Source organism: Apostichopus japonicus, chromosome 12 (assembly GCF_037975245.1).
Source record: "Apostichopus japonicus isolate 1M-3 chromosome 12, ASM3797524v1, whole genome shotgun sequence".
NCBI classification, from domain to species: domain Eukaryota; kingdom Metazoa; phylum Echinodermata; class Holothuroidea; order Aspidochirotida; family Stichopodidae; genus Apostichopus; species Apostichopus japonicus.
The window spans coordinates 12,632,413-12,646,899 of NC_092572.1; the positions used below are offsets into that span (position 1 = coordinate 12,632,413).

At 40.4% G+C, this 14,487-nt stretch overlaps 2 protein-coding genes across 2 annotated transcripts; both read left to right on the top strand.

Annotated features, from left to right (window-relative positions):
- Window positions 1-4,251: 4,251 nt before the first annotated feature.
- Window positions 4,252-13,457, top strand: LOC139976997 (uncharacterized). Its single transcript, XM_071985938.1, has 4 exons — window positions 4,252-4,398; window positions 9,193-9,562; window positions 10,771-11,844; window positions 13,049-13,457. Exons 1-3 carry the CDS (start codon window positions 4,347-4,349, stop codon window positions 11,630-11,632), a joined length of 1,284 nt encoding a protein of 427 aa, XP_071842039.1. The 5' UTR covers window positions 4,252-4,346; the 3' UTR covers window positions 11,633-11,844; window positions 13,049-13,457.
- Window positions 11,737-13,333, top strand: LOC139977359 (uncharacterized). The gene is made up of 2 exons (XM_071986648.1): window positions 11,737-11,844; window positions 13,049-13,333. Exons 1-2 carry the CDS (start codon window positions 11,737-11,739, stop codon window positions 13,331-13,333), a joined length of 393 nt encoding a protein of 130 aa, XP_071842749.1.
- Window positions 13,458-14,487: the final 1,030 nt, after the last annotated feature.

Genomic DNA, 14,487 nt, shown 5'->3' on the forward strand with positions numbered 1-14,487 from the left:
GAGGTTTTAATTAAGATCACCTGTGTTATAGCGGTGTAAAAGAAAAACCTCTCTTTCAAGAGCTATCAGCCGTGGTTTATTTTCTCTCTTTTGATATGAAGGTCTCCATGTAATAAGGTTACAAGTTTTATTGGATAAAAAAAAATGGTGTAGCCTATACGGAGGGGTAAAGCTATTGTTAATTTTTTTAACCGCTGTCATTGTCAAGTTACAAGTTACAAACATCACTTCTAATTAATTCCAAATCCAACTAAAATTAATTACTTTTATTGCAGTTAGCAGAGCGGTTGCTAGTCTGGTCTCAATAACAGTCTTAACAGTTTTAGATGTAAAGTGGGCATGTCCAATCCTCTTTCTCCACCTCTCGCTCCACCCCCCCCCCCTCCCCCTCTCCACCTCTCCCTCCACCTCTCTCCACATGTCCCTCTCTTTCTCGTACTTGGTTAATGTCCGTCTATACTTGGTATATTGATTAACTTTAAGTTATAAATAATGTTTCTTTTTCTTCAGTAACATAATTCAGTTGCATATATACCCCTGGGATTTTTGGCACCAATGAACTCTGCTAGTGAAATTAAAACTAAAATTAGTAATGTGTCATTTTTTTCACGAAACTTAAATTTCCAAAGTGGATGTCAAATCGAAATATTAATATTTAAAATGAAAATCAGTCAGTATTTTACGATTGGCATTTAGCAGTCTCGCATAGTATACACATTATGTGTATATGTTTAATTTTTCCCTTTGATAAACTGTAACGTGTTTTTTTTATTTTTTTTATAACGTATTTTATTTCGTCTGGCATGGTGATACTGCCACATAAGTACCGGCATTATCATCTGTACAGAAATTACTAACAAACAATATTGTTTACAGTGGATGGTAAAGGGTATTTGTTAACCTGAATATTATATTTCATACCAGCTTTATCAAGGGCAGGTTAGATCATAATCTGTAAATTGATATGCTTATCAAACACTCCACTCGAGTCACGACCTTCATGTTTTAATTATTATCATGTCATGTATATATTATGAGTGCTAGTATCATTACGGGTGCAATGTACTGAGTTTGAGTACACGGTTTCAGTTTGAGTACGAGTACAATGACTTGCGTGTGAGTACATATGAGACTTGTATAGTGAGTACAATGACCCGAGTACGAGTATCAGGATTGGTACAAGGTCCCGAGTACGAGTAAACGACTTGAGTACGAGTATAATGACTTGCGTGTGAGTACACAGGAGACTTGTATAGTGAGTACAATGACCCGAGTACGAGTATCAGTATTGGTACAGGGTCCCGAGTACGAGTAGACGACTTGAGTACGGGTATAATGACCTGTGTGTGAGTACACAGGAGACTTGTATGAGTACAATGACCCAAGTACGAGTATCAGTATTGGTACAAGGTCCCGGGTACGAGTACACGACTTGAGTACGAGTATAATGACTTGCGTGTGAGTACATATGAGACTTGTATAGTGAGTACAATGACCCGAGTACGAGTATCAGCACGGGCACAAGGTCCCGAGTACGAGTACACGACTTGAGTACGAGTATAATGACTTGCGTGTGAGTACAAAGGAGACTTGTATAGTGAGTACAATGACCCGAGTACGAGTATCAGTATTGGTACAAGGTCCCGAGTACGAGTACACGACTTGAGTACGAGTATAATGACTTGCGTGTGAGTACATAGGAGACTTGTATAGTGAGTACAATGACCCGAGTACGAGTATCAGTATTGGTACAAGGTCCCGGGTACGAGTAAACGACTTGAGTACGAGTATAATGACTTGCGTGTGAGTACATATGAGACTTGTATAGTGAGTACAATGACCCGAGTACGAGTATCAGCACGGGTACAAGGTCCCGAGTACGAGTACACGACTTGAGTACGAGTATAATGACTTGCGTGTGAGTACAAAGGAGACTTGTATAGTGAGTACAATGACCCGAGTACGAGTATCAGTATTGGTACAAGGTCCCGAGTACGAGTACACGACTTGAGTACGAGTATAATGACTTGCGTGTGAGTACATAGGAGACTTGTATAGTGAGTACAATGACCCGAGTACGAGTATCAGTATTGGTACAAGGTCCCGGGTACGAGTAAACGACTTGAGTACGAGTATAATGACTTGCGTGTGAGTACATAGGAGACTTGTATAGTGAGTACAATGACCCGAGTACGAGTATCAGTATTGGTACAAGGTCCCGGGTACGAGTAAACGACTTGAGTACGAGTATAATGACTTGCGTGTGAGTACATATGAGACTTGAATAGTGAGTACAATGACCCGAGTACGAGTATCAGGATTGGTACAAGGTCCCGAGTACGAATACACGACTTGAGTACGAGTATAATGACTTGCGTGTGAGTACATATGAGACTTGTATAGTGAGTACAATGACCCGAGTACGGGTATCAGTATTGGTACAAGGTCCCGGGTACGAGTACAAGGTCCCAAATACGAGTACACGGTTTGAGTACTTGTACAATGACTTGCGTGCGAGTAAAAGGAAGCTTGTATAGTGAGTACAATATCATTAGTACGAGTATCACTACGGGTACAAGGTCCAGAGTACATTAAAAGGTCTCGAGTACGAGCTCAAGGTCCCGAATATATTCCACAGTTGATAAATATAGGACGGAAATCGCATTCTCGGCAGTCAATAATTGTTTTCTGGGAGAGGACCCCAGACCCATCGTATACAAAAGTCTACTTGAATTATTTGTCCCCTGATTTTTTTCTGCAGACGATCATGTATTTCCCCAAACTAAATTTCTAAGCCATGAGATCTAAAACTTAAGGAGGTTTGGGGGCATCATTGGGTCTGGAAAGTGTTATTTCCGGCGATCTGGGAGGTATATTTGCCACAAAAAATTGTTGTACGCTACGCGCGAACCCATGGTCGCGCTCCACTTAGATTGTATCAGAGAACAGACACGAGTCCCCACCATTATCCAAGACTGATCTGCGTCCATGCACGAATAAATTAACTATGTCTGAATTTTCGAAAATTCCCTGACCAACATTCTTAAACATACTTCCCTCTACTCGTTCAATTTTGACCTGTCTGTTAGGGGTTCAAGGAGGTTTTTTCCTATATTGAATGGTTGTCCATAGATGAGCATTTGTGCAACATTATGGGTATATTGTGAAGTGAATTTATTTCACGAGAAATGTTAATTTTCAAATTCTGAACAAATAATGGGCTTTAAACCTGAAGAAGTGGGGCTGACGGGTATTGTGGGCCGCGACGTAGAATCACCTACAAAAGCAATGACCCACAGGAGATGCGATGAGGTCGAACATGATGTATGACTGGTGACAATCTTCCAAAAGGTTATGGATGGAAAACAACTATTGGGAAATACTTGGTACTCAGGCAAAAGTGTACATCTGGTTGGTCATCTTCAAGCCCGATATGTGCCATATCCGGTGATCTGGGGGGGGGGGGGTGTATCAAAACCAGAAATTTCCTTATACGCTGCGCGCCAACTGATGGTGGCGCTCCGCTTAGATAGTAATTCGCGCCCCCGGGTTAGAAAATCCTGGATACGCACCTGGGTTATTTCTTATGAATTGCTGGTATATATATATGCTGATAAGGGGAAAGTGCAAACATTAATACCCATTTATTTAATGAAATAAAATTAATGAAATTGTTAAGGTTATATCTTATGAATTGCTGGTATATATGCTGATAAAAGGGGAAAGTGCAAACATTGTGGGCCGCGACGTAGAATCACCTACAAAAGCAATGACCCACAGGAGAAGCGATGAGGTGGAACATGATGTGTGACTGGTGACAATCTTCAAAAAGGTTATAGATGGGGAAAAAAAAACTATTGGGAAATACTTGGTTCTCAGGCAAAAGTGTACATCTGGTTGGTCATCTTCAAGCCCGATATGTGCCATATCCGGTGATCTGAGAGGGGGGGGGGGGGGGGTATCAAAACCAGAAATTTCCTTATACGCTGCGCACCAACTGATGATGGTGGCGCTCCGCTTAGATAGTAATTCGCGCCCCCGGGTTAGAAAATCCTGGATACGCCCCTGGTTATATCTTATGAATTGCTGGTATATGTGCCGATAAGGGGAAAGTGCAAACATTAATATCCATTTAATTAATGAAATCAAATTAATGAAAATGTTCAGGTTAAGGTTATATCTTATGAATTGCTGGTATATGTATGCTGATATCAGGGAAAAGTGCAGACATTAATATCCTTGAACTAAAAGAGCAATAAATAAACTACAACATATTTATGTAAGGAAAGCTTTAAATGGAAACAAACAAGCTATAGCGACACATTGTTTTACATCAACCAACCAAGATGTACTCTTTGGCTGTTTTATTGGTGTTCTGCACTGCTGTGTCGACTGTTGGTAAGTCTGTACCTATTATTTTTCTGTCAAGTTTTGTTTTATATTTTTGTTGTATTCCCCTTTTTTGTTTCGTAAGCTAAATTGAAGGGACAAAATGGATAATGTATTGAGGACATTCGTGGGTGGAAGACATATATAGCTCTCTTATGTTAAACGACGAAAACATTGAAATTTATCTATCTCTCTAGCAAAAAAAAAAAAATGAATGTTGTAACCCACCTGTTAATGATGTCTTAGCCGGGATGCTCCTGTACCTGTTGTTCATAGCGCATGGCAATTGGGTGTTCTATTTGATTTACAGTTGAAATATGAAGAAAAAGCATATTGCTAATACTTGTCAATTTGTTTATGGGGTATTCCCTCAACCGCTTCTCGGTCTTTTGGCTAAGATTATGTCTAGTATATGTTCCTTTTCGAGGGGAATGGTGATACACACCTGACGATGATCACACAGTCACAGTCCCGATGCAAGGGGACTGGGGTTGAGAGCGGATCAGTCGTTCGGTAGTTTGGTTTTCGTGCCCATGGGGTTCTTTCATGGGCGGCGATCATGGGGGGGACGGGGGGGACATGTCCCCCCAATATTTTAGGTGGGGGGATATAGTATCTAATATCCCCCCCAATATTTGGTGGCATAGTTTTTTTTTTTAGCATATTGTTTGTATTTTTTTATGATATCGCTAGAAATTTCAAAGTAGAAAATGCTTAGATGCAACTTACAAGGCATGGGAAGTGCCATTTCCAGCGATCTGGGAGGCATTTTCGGCCAAAATTTTCTTTTGCGCTTCGCGCCAACTTATGGTGGCGCTACGCTTAGATAGTTTGCCTACAAGCTTCGCCCCTCCCTTAATTGGCACATCCCTCGCAAGGCGCCTGTCTAACCGTGTCACAATTTGTTACCATATATGACCGAAAGTAGTTTTTACCTTTTTTTGCGAAATGAATAGCTAGACGGACCGCATCCGTAATGAAATTTGGTTTGCCGAGGAAAATAGGGCTGTAGCAACCAAAAAAAAAAAAATTATGCCACCAAATATTGGGGGGATAATAGTTACTATTAGATACTATCGTATATTCCCCACCTAAAATATTGGGGGACATGTCCCCCCGCCCCAATGATTTAAATGGGGGGACAGGGGGACATGTTCCCCCAATATTTTAGGTGGGGAATATACGGTAGTATCTAATAGTAACTATTATCCCCCCAATATTTGGTGGCATAATTTTTGTGTGTGACTATAAATAGAAAATAATGCGTGAGATTATTTATCCAAATCATATTTGGCGGTGGCTAAAACTTCATCCAACACATGCTGCATGAGGTAAATGACTCTTCGTCGTCGTTACTGTGACCTGTGACCGTATAGCATGTTGTCACTCATGATTATTATCATGTCTGTACATCTCTTGTGTATGAGTAAAAGTACGTACAATCATATATATGATCCACATCGCTATGGGTTCACTGGGTTTCCATTTGGCCTGTTTCCTACAAGATTTCTAACCGCAGACGCGTAGCCAGGTGGGGGGGGGGCGAAGGGTGTAGACCGCCCCCTCGAGCATATTTTTTTTATGATATCAAAGTTTTATAGTAGCCGTTATAAGAGGTTTTAATAATTGTTCACCAGTAAATTAACTGTGTCTGAATTTTCGAAAATTCGTTGACCAACATTCTTTATCATACTTCCCTCTATTCGTGCAATTTTTACCGATCTGTTAGGGGTTGAAGGGGGTTTTTCTATATTGGTTGTCCATAGATGAAAATTTGTGCAACATTATGGGTATGTTTTGAATTGAATTTATGATTCAAATTCTGAACAAATAATGGGCTTAAAACCTTGAAAAATGGGGCTGACGGGTATTGTGGGGCGTTACGTAGAATTACCTACAAAAGCAATGATCCACAGGAGATGTGATGAGGTCGAACATGATGTGTGACTGGTGACAATAGGGACTATAGGGAAAAGCTTGGTTCTCAGGCGAAAAGTGTACATCTGGTTGGTCATTTTCAAGCCCGAGAAGTGCCATTTCCGGTGATCTGGGGGCTATCAAAACCAAAAATTTTCTTGTACGCTGCGCGCCAACCAATGGTGGCGCTCCGCTTAGATAGTAATTCGCCTGCACCCAAGCAAATGTCCCCCCAATATTTGAAACAAATCGCCGCCCCTGGGTTCTTTCCTGGGTGTCTTTTCTTAAGAAGGATTCCCTCAATCAGTAGAATTCTTAAATTCCTTTCACGGTCTGATACTGAAAATTCCGTATTGATTCCTGTAAATCCCTGTAAAATGATTTGCCATATTCTGCTTCTGAAACCCTTAGAATGTCTTCAGAAATTCGCAGTTAGAATGTTTGAACATAGGTGAAGTCAATTTGATTCAAGGTCTGATCGGCTTAAAGCTTGTATTAGCTTCCTATTGAGTAAGCAGAGAATTCAGTATACGGTACTACTTTAAACTTTGAGATGTATGTAAGAGCTCCCCCCCTCGCACCCCCACCCCTATCATGCTTATCTGAGTTGGTTTGCTGGCAAATATGCCCGGGCGTATAATCTCTCCGTTCGGCAAATAATTTTGAACTCCAGAGTCCGTTTATTAAAAATTTGTGTGACAGTAAATCTATATTTGGCAAGACTATGCACTTCGATCGGTCCTTTGCAATTCGCAGCTCCAACACTTTGGAATAAATTACCAATTAATGTTTCACCCAACTCCTCTTTTAATGGTTTTAAATCCTATCTTAAGGGGTGCCCTCTTGTCTATATGAAGCTAAAACATGACATATGCGGGTTGAGTTCATTAGTATTTATCAAACAATGGAATAACTTGAACATCAAGGACTGCACTGTAGGCACCGAAATCCAGAGTTTTAGCATGACTTTAAGTAATTTTATAGGTATTTATATTTAACTTTTAGCATATTTTCAAATATTTTTATATTTTTTATTTCATTTCTTGAATACCTCAATAGCTACAGAAACGATTCCAGCATTGACATATTTCACTTTTCTCGAACTGTGACTTATCAAGGTTCAAATTCTGCCTCAATTCACCCTTTAAGGCCATAGCAAAAGAATGTATTTAGGTGTAATAGGTATAAAGGTTTTCAAAAATATTACGAAATGCTTCGAAAACAAACAAACAAAAAACCGGTTTATTTACGAAACAGCAATCACGCATATCAGTGATTAGTCACTGTATGCGCGACTTCGTGACTAGTCACTTTATTCGAAATAACATATTCACGAATTGCGCCCTCTCCTTTATGTACGTACATTTTAAACTTTTAAAGGGTACGCTCACCGGGTTTTCTGCCAAAGTAGAACTAATTTTGATGGATTATGAGATTGAACGAAATGGTTTTCCATTTGGCTGTATGGCAGTCCATGTGTTAAAAGGATTGTCTGGTGGCCCAAAGAAGTTACCTTAAAAAATGATAAATAGTTTTCCAAACATGTTGTCAAAGTATGAGAACGCTAATGTTGCTTTTGACAGAGAATCGATTTTTTAATCGTTAAGGATGGACATTTCAAATATGATTTGAACAGTACAGAACGTGACGTCATCTACGCTAATGCAGATTGCCACATAACCCACGCTCCATACAGTACCTACAGTAATCACAACAAAAACCGCGTTTGTATACAGATTAATTTCTCCCTCAATTTTTGGTGAAATTTCTTATATAAATTAGATATGTTTTTAAAACCTCCTTAAGCCGCCATATATGTAGTAGATCGGTGGTTTCGTGGTCTTTGTGTAACACAAGATAAGTTTTAACAGCACTCTTCGTTGTTTATACAATGCGCAATCCAGCTCCAACGCGAAGAATGTTCGCATGTAGGCTACTATAACGTATACAATCGGACAGTTCTGCGAAGCCTAAGCTTCTCGGTTCTACATTCTGCTCTGACATCGATTCCGCCAAGTTTCATCTTTGGGTGTTCCGAATTCTTTTCAAGTTTCCTTTTTAGTTGATCCGTGAATTTTATTTCAGCGATTTCGAGGCACAGTTTATGAACTGTGGTTTGAGTGTGAGAGTATATTATGTGCAACGCTATACGTATACCAACTGGACATGGTACAGTAGTAGGCAGAAGTAGGCTATATACGTTCGCGATATGTACGTTATATATAATAGGCAATCACTTGTGCGTGTACACGTGAGAGTGTATTTGCTGCGGAAATGGGAGTGCTAACTTCAAGTCGCCTGTTTTCCCATATGCCTGCACTACGTCAATCACCATATTGATGCGTTCGAACAAACGGTATTTTTGGTGAGAAACTGGTGAATTTGAAAACCAGATTTCTACAAAAAGAAAACGTCAAATGGGGACAATTTTTACATGGTTAGGAAGTGAAAAATAATAACTACAAGGACAATGTATCAAAATCTTCCACCAGACAATTCCTGTAATGCGAAGCATCCAACGGAATGGTTCGGCAGTGTAGTGGAGTGCAACGCTAGTTAGAAAAAAGTGGGGCAGGAGATTAACAACTCTTGCCCCTGTTCATTGCCCCTTCCCCTTGCCCCTGCCCCTCCAATTTTGGGCAGTTTTCCCATCTGCCTCTATGTTCCTACGTCTATGTTGCGAGACAAATTTCATGTTAACACCAACACAGCTATCTTAACCATGCATGGAACAAAAGATAAAAGAATGATTTTGTGTTCGAATATAGAATAAGAAAAACTTTTTCTTGGTCAATCTATCCACTTTGATGTTGTGCATATATCATATATTACAACATATTTAAGTTATATTGTAACATTTCCCTCTTCTTCTTCTTTGATATGCAGCAAACAAACCACCGATTGTCTACAAGCGTGTGAGTGCTTTTGATTTTATTTATGACGACAGAGGGACTGGATCTTATCACGGAATAACAGTATGGCGCCCCCGGATTGTCGAAAATGGTTATTATCGCCTTGGCGACGTAGCTGTTCCCTATAGGTCTGAACCAATGACATCTGCGGTAGTTGTCAAACCATTAACGGAGGACGCTCTTGCACCTCCAGACAGCTTTACAGAAGTTTGGAACGACAGAGGAAGTGGAGGCCCTCTCGCTGTTCGTTTCTTTACAATGAATCCAAAAAGTGGATACACCTGCCTGGGTTCCGTTGCTCTTGACAACTACCAAACTCCATCTCCTGATAAAAACTTGTATAGGTAGGCTAAATATAATTTTCCCGGTGGTGTTTGGTGGTGGTTGTTGTTGGTGGTTACATAAATTTAGCAGTAAATGAGTGGGGGGGGGGGCTGGGTAAGTCACTGGTGCACTACAGCGACAATGAGAGAGACCAAAATCAGTGGGTTGCGAGTTTTGTCCAAATGTCGAAAAGTCTATAGTTGTTCGGAGCTCGTAAACATATCGATTAGTATTTTTCTTAACCTTAAGGTATCCTTACTCATAAGCAGACTACCAAGACTCTGAACTTTCAAGAAATTAGGTCTTATTAGATCTAAGCTATTTAGCATACTATGATCAGCATTTTATTACAACAAAGGAGGAAAAAGGGCAGGAAGGAAGGTAAAAAGGGGCTGGAAAATAACAACAAAACGATATGAGCATGTTCTGTGCCTCCCCCCCCCCCAAAAAAAAAATGCGTTTACGCATTGTTTAAGTTTGTTTTCAGTGATATGTAAATCATCGAAATTCATTTGAACAATTTAGCTTATTAGGAGGTGTAGAATATCGTAAAGGCGTTCTCTGGGTGTTTGTTTATATGTTATGCTGAAAGAAATGGAATAGTCTGCCATCCGTCAGATACACAATCCTTGCCATAATCACTGTTCTATGTTATAACTGCCTTGAACAAACTTTTTTCTTATTTCAAATCTTATTTCTTATGAGAGGTATCACAGTTTCTTCACATACAAGGCACACCAAAGACTGAAGACTTGTTCAAGTATAATTATGACGTCATTGAGCCACATGTGCTTCATTTTTGTTAATACTTTTCTTTTATATATTTATTGCAATGTCTATTTTCTGTAATTGGAGCTGTGTGTGTTTTTTTTTTTATGGCTAATGCTAAATCTCAAATAATGAATCTCTTTACACGACCGAATGAAGGTATAGGATTTAGGGTCAACACTGTTAACATTTTACCTTCATAATATGAGGAAAAACGAAAATAAAATAAAGGGTTTCAGATCCTTAAAATAGTGGTGACACTATGACATCATAGATTTTCAAAAGAGATAGGACCTTTAAAACTAGGATATCTCCCACACGGAACAATGCCTTCCTTATAGCCGTTCATGGGAGTTGTTCATTATAAGCCAAAGTTGATGGTTGGGGTATTTGTGCCCCGATAAGGTTTGAAGTATGTTATATGTAAACCAGTTTATCATTAACGCCATTTTGTTAACAGGTGTGTGAAGAGTGACTACGTCTCTCGCGGACAAGGTTACTATTCGTTGATATGGATTGATAGAGGGTCTGGCTGCCCAAAATCTGTAACCATATATGGTAACATCCCATCAGGGAATTCCGGATACGACATTGAGAGCAATACTTTCACCGCAATTGGAAACTATAACACTCCCACTGGATCGCCGCCTATGCTGAATGGTCAAGTGGTCAAGAACCATCAAGAGGTCTTGGGTCTTGCATCGCTCGAAGACTTGGCTTTCGTGGTTTACCAGACGCCGGATATGGAGTTCGTATGGAGCGATCGAATGACTGGCTGTTACCTCGGCATCGCGGTGTATCGTAGCAAGGGACATTCTGGCACATATTCACTCGGTGACGTGGCCACTAGATCAACCAATGGGAAGCCCGAAGTTGGGTACGTAGTGAAACCACTTAAAGATGACGCACTTATAGCCCCAGAGGACTACCGTGAAATATGGAATGACAAAGGAACGGGCGGAAAGTTTGATGTGACATTTTATCAGCCAATCTGCCCCACTGGTTACGTTGCGCTGGGCGACGTGGCAGTGGCCAGTTATACCGAAGACCCTCCAGTCGACGCTATCCGGTGCGTTAAATTGGATTACGTAACAAACGGGCAATGGGATTTCGTTTGGAACGATAGAGGTAGCGGTTCTCCTGATAGCCTTACTGTTTGGGAAGCAAGGTCCACAGCGGGATCAAACGGACAAGGTCTGGCAGCGATTACGACATCAGCCAGTTATTCAGATATGCCTAACCCTCCAAAGGTCCTGAAAGCAGAATTGGTCAACTTTGTGACAGGGAAACCAGTATCGAGTTATACAATCCAGGATATGTAAGATATCATTTCGACGACACAAATATTGTAGCGAACGAACCGGAGAGCCTGGCTAGAACAACTGTAGTGAATACACGTTCATCAGAAATGCAAGCCAGTCGAACGATGGAATACTCTTACGAAGAGGTCAAGACTTGGGAGTTGGCGGCTGGACTCGAAGTTAGCGTCGAGACGACTTTCTCTTCAGGGGTACCATTTGTGGCTGGCGGCAAGGTTAGTGAAGCGTCTCGAATTATTCGATTGATCACCGCACCATCAAGCATCCATCAATTCACTGATTTATTCATTCATCTTCCTACATTCAGTCATTCATTCATTCATCCATCTATCCATTCTGTCATTCATTCTTTCATTTATTCATTTATCCATTCATTATCTATCTATTCATTCTTTCATATATCCCTCCGTTCATCATATTTCAATCATCCGTTAATTCATCCGTGTATTCATTTATTCATTCAATTCGTTCATTCACTCTACAATTAATTCAATTTTGATTGAAATTCTTTTTCACCACGTGCAATTTACTTATAAATTAAAATAAAATAAAACTGTTAGCAAAGTGCTTATCCACTAAAGAGCCTTTGTAAGAGAATGTGTGAAAGTAAGTTGGCCTGACGTTTCGATCCTAGCAGGATCTTCTTCAGAGGCTAAATGACAAGTAACAGTAACAGAAGGGACAAAACACGCACAGAATACAGACAGGTTAATGATCAGGGTGAACACAAAGAGATAGATGTAAGGGGATTAGTAGACAAGGGATGGAGAGAAGAAAGAAAGAAACCAACAGGGGAAGAGGAGAGGTAGGAGATAAACTGTAGAGGGACAAAGAGAGGATTAAGGGAGGGATAAGGGAGTAAACTAGAGAAGGATAAAGACAAAGTAAGTCCTGGCTTATAAATTAGTCAGGACCTACCCCCCTCCCCTTCCCATTTCCCACCCCAACCATGAATGTATTATATCATTCGTACCATAGATGCTATGTATGCATGAGTCTAATTGTGGTTTTGTGGATATCCGAAAGATTACTTGGACCGATTTTATCGGATTTCCAAATAATTATAATAATAATGATGATGACGACAACGACGTGGATGTATGTATGTTGTGTGTTGGTGTATGTATGCGTGTATGTGTGGGTGTATGCGTGTATGTATATATGTACGGGTGTATGTAGGTATTTTAGATCCTCCTGAGAGCGGGAAATCGCGAAGTAGCCATCATAGGTTTATCAAAGCCGTAAGCTGACCGAAGTCAGTCTCTTATAGATTCATATTTAACGTCCATGATTATGAATTGTCAGTTGTCAACAGCTCTGTACCTGGACGACATACATTAATCTTGGAGTGACTCGAACTGGGGACCTTATGGATGACGATACTAATGATGATAATATCGTTTGCTTCTTTCCTCACAGGTATCGGTGTCTTCCACGGCAAGCTATGAATACGAATGGGGAGGTGAGGTAAGAGAAACAACGACGGACTCTATTGAAGTGGAAATAACGGTCCAAGTGAAAAGCTCTAAAATCGCTGAAATCGTGGGTAATCGGTACACGATCGACGTGCCTTACACCGCTACCCTTATTACTAATTATGCCGATGGAACCTCTGGAAAACGGTATGACTTGGAGGGAGTCTTCCACGGCGTACAAGTTAACGATGTTCGCGTTATTTTTCACGAAGACGTACCTCTTTTGTAAAGGAAACACGCGTCACGTGATCTATCAGCAACCAATGAGCTTACAATAAATATAATCTGGCATGAAGGAACTGTGTCGTATCTAATGGTGATTATTATATATACCCAGCCCCCCCCCACCCCCCCCCCCCCAAAAATGTCGTAAAGTGCATAAAACTTTCCCAATAAGATTCTTTACTGCAGCTTCTCTCACCTTCCAGAAATTGGTGAGTATACTAAAAATTAAACAGTATAAAAATACACAGGAGACGCAGAACTGTAAGATTATTATTGCGGTTCGACGTCAAATGTTTCTTGAAATTTGGACTATGGGTACAGTGGAGTAGTCCCCCTCCTCGCTCCCAATATATCTAACCTCCAACCTCACCCCCAGTTGAAAAACAGAACCATGTTTAGCCTATCATGCCTCAATATATAGTTTCGCTTTTGCATGCAAAAAAATAAATAAACAAACGATCCAGCGCCACGGCGTCAAAGATTATGACACTGTTTCATTGCCTCCTCGCCTTTTGAGCCCCACGACCGCTTTAACATTGCTTAGTTTGTTCTTCTTAGTTTCGTTTTTGGTGCCATGATATAACCACAAGCAAGGTACGTCACTGGCACATTTAGTCTGACGTCATCACTGCAGCCTCTGTCGCGGAAGACGAATGACTTGCTATGATATACTACCACGATCAAGCTACGTCACATATTTTAATACAATGTTGAAACTAGCTTACAAAAAGTGCCCAACCGAGTAGAAAGGTGATAAAAAACAGTGATAAAGGCCAGTGAGGAATTATCGAAACATCAGTTCAATTTGCGTTATAATATATTGGCTTTGTTCAGTCGAAAGTCTGTTGTCTTCCTCGACATTGGTTGGTGATGACGTCACAATGAAATAAGTGCATTGGCCCTCATATCCATCAGTAACGGGGTTTTGGTGAACATTGTAAGCCTTTCGGGAATAAACTTGATCTAAAGCAAACTTAAATTCTAAAGTGTCTTTTCATTTTTGTGAAATTTTCTAGTAGAAAGGGCAACTTTGAGAAAAAAATATATAAGCCTACCTTTTTGTTAAAAAACCAAATGTCGCTTTGAAGAAAAGGGTGTCTACGATAAGGGACGGTTTGTCCTTTTTCCGCAACACCCACCCACACCCAATCCCACCCC

What these genes read in the sequence shown, in the direction of transcription:
- LOC139976997 (XM_071985938.1), top strand. Translation starts at nt 4,347, where the DNA reads ATGTACTCTTTGGCTGTTTTATTGGTGTTCTGCACTGCTGTGTCGACT. An exon ending in CACTGCTGTGTCGACTGTTG is followed by an intron (nt 4,399 to 9,192) that starts GTAAGTCTGTAC and finishes TTTGATATGCAG; the next exon opens with CAAACAAACCACCGATTGTC. An exon ending in CCTGATAAAAACTTGTATAG is followed by an intron (nt 9,563 to 10,770) that starts GTAGGCTAAATA and finishes TTTTGTTAACAG; the next exon opens with GTGTGTGAAGAGTGACTACG.
- LOC139977359 (XM_071986648.1), top strand. Translation starts at nt 11,737, where the DNA reads ATGGAATACTCTTACGAAGAGGTCAAGACTTGGGAGTTGGCGGCTGGA. An exon ending in CATTTGTGGCTGGCGGCAAG is followed by an intron (nt 11,845 to 13,048) that starts GTTAGTGAAGCG and finishes CTTTCCTCACAG; the next exon opens with GTATCGGTGTCTTCCACGGC.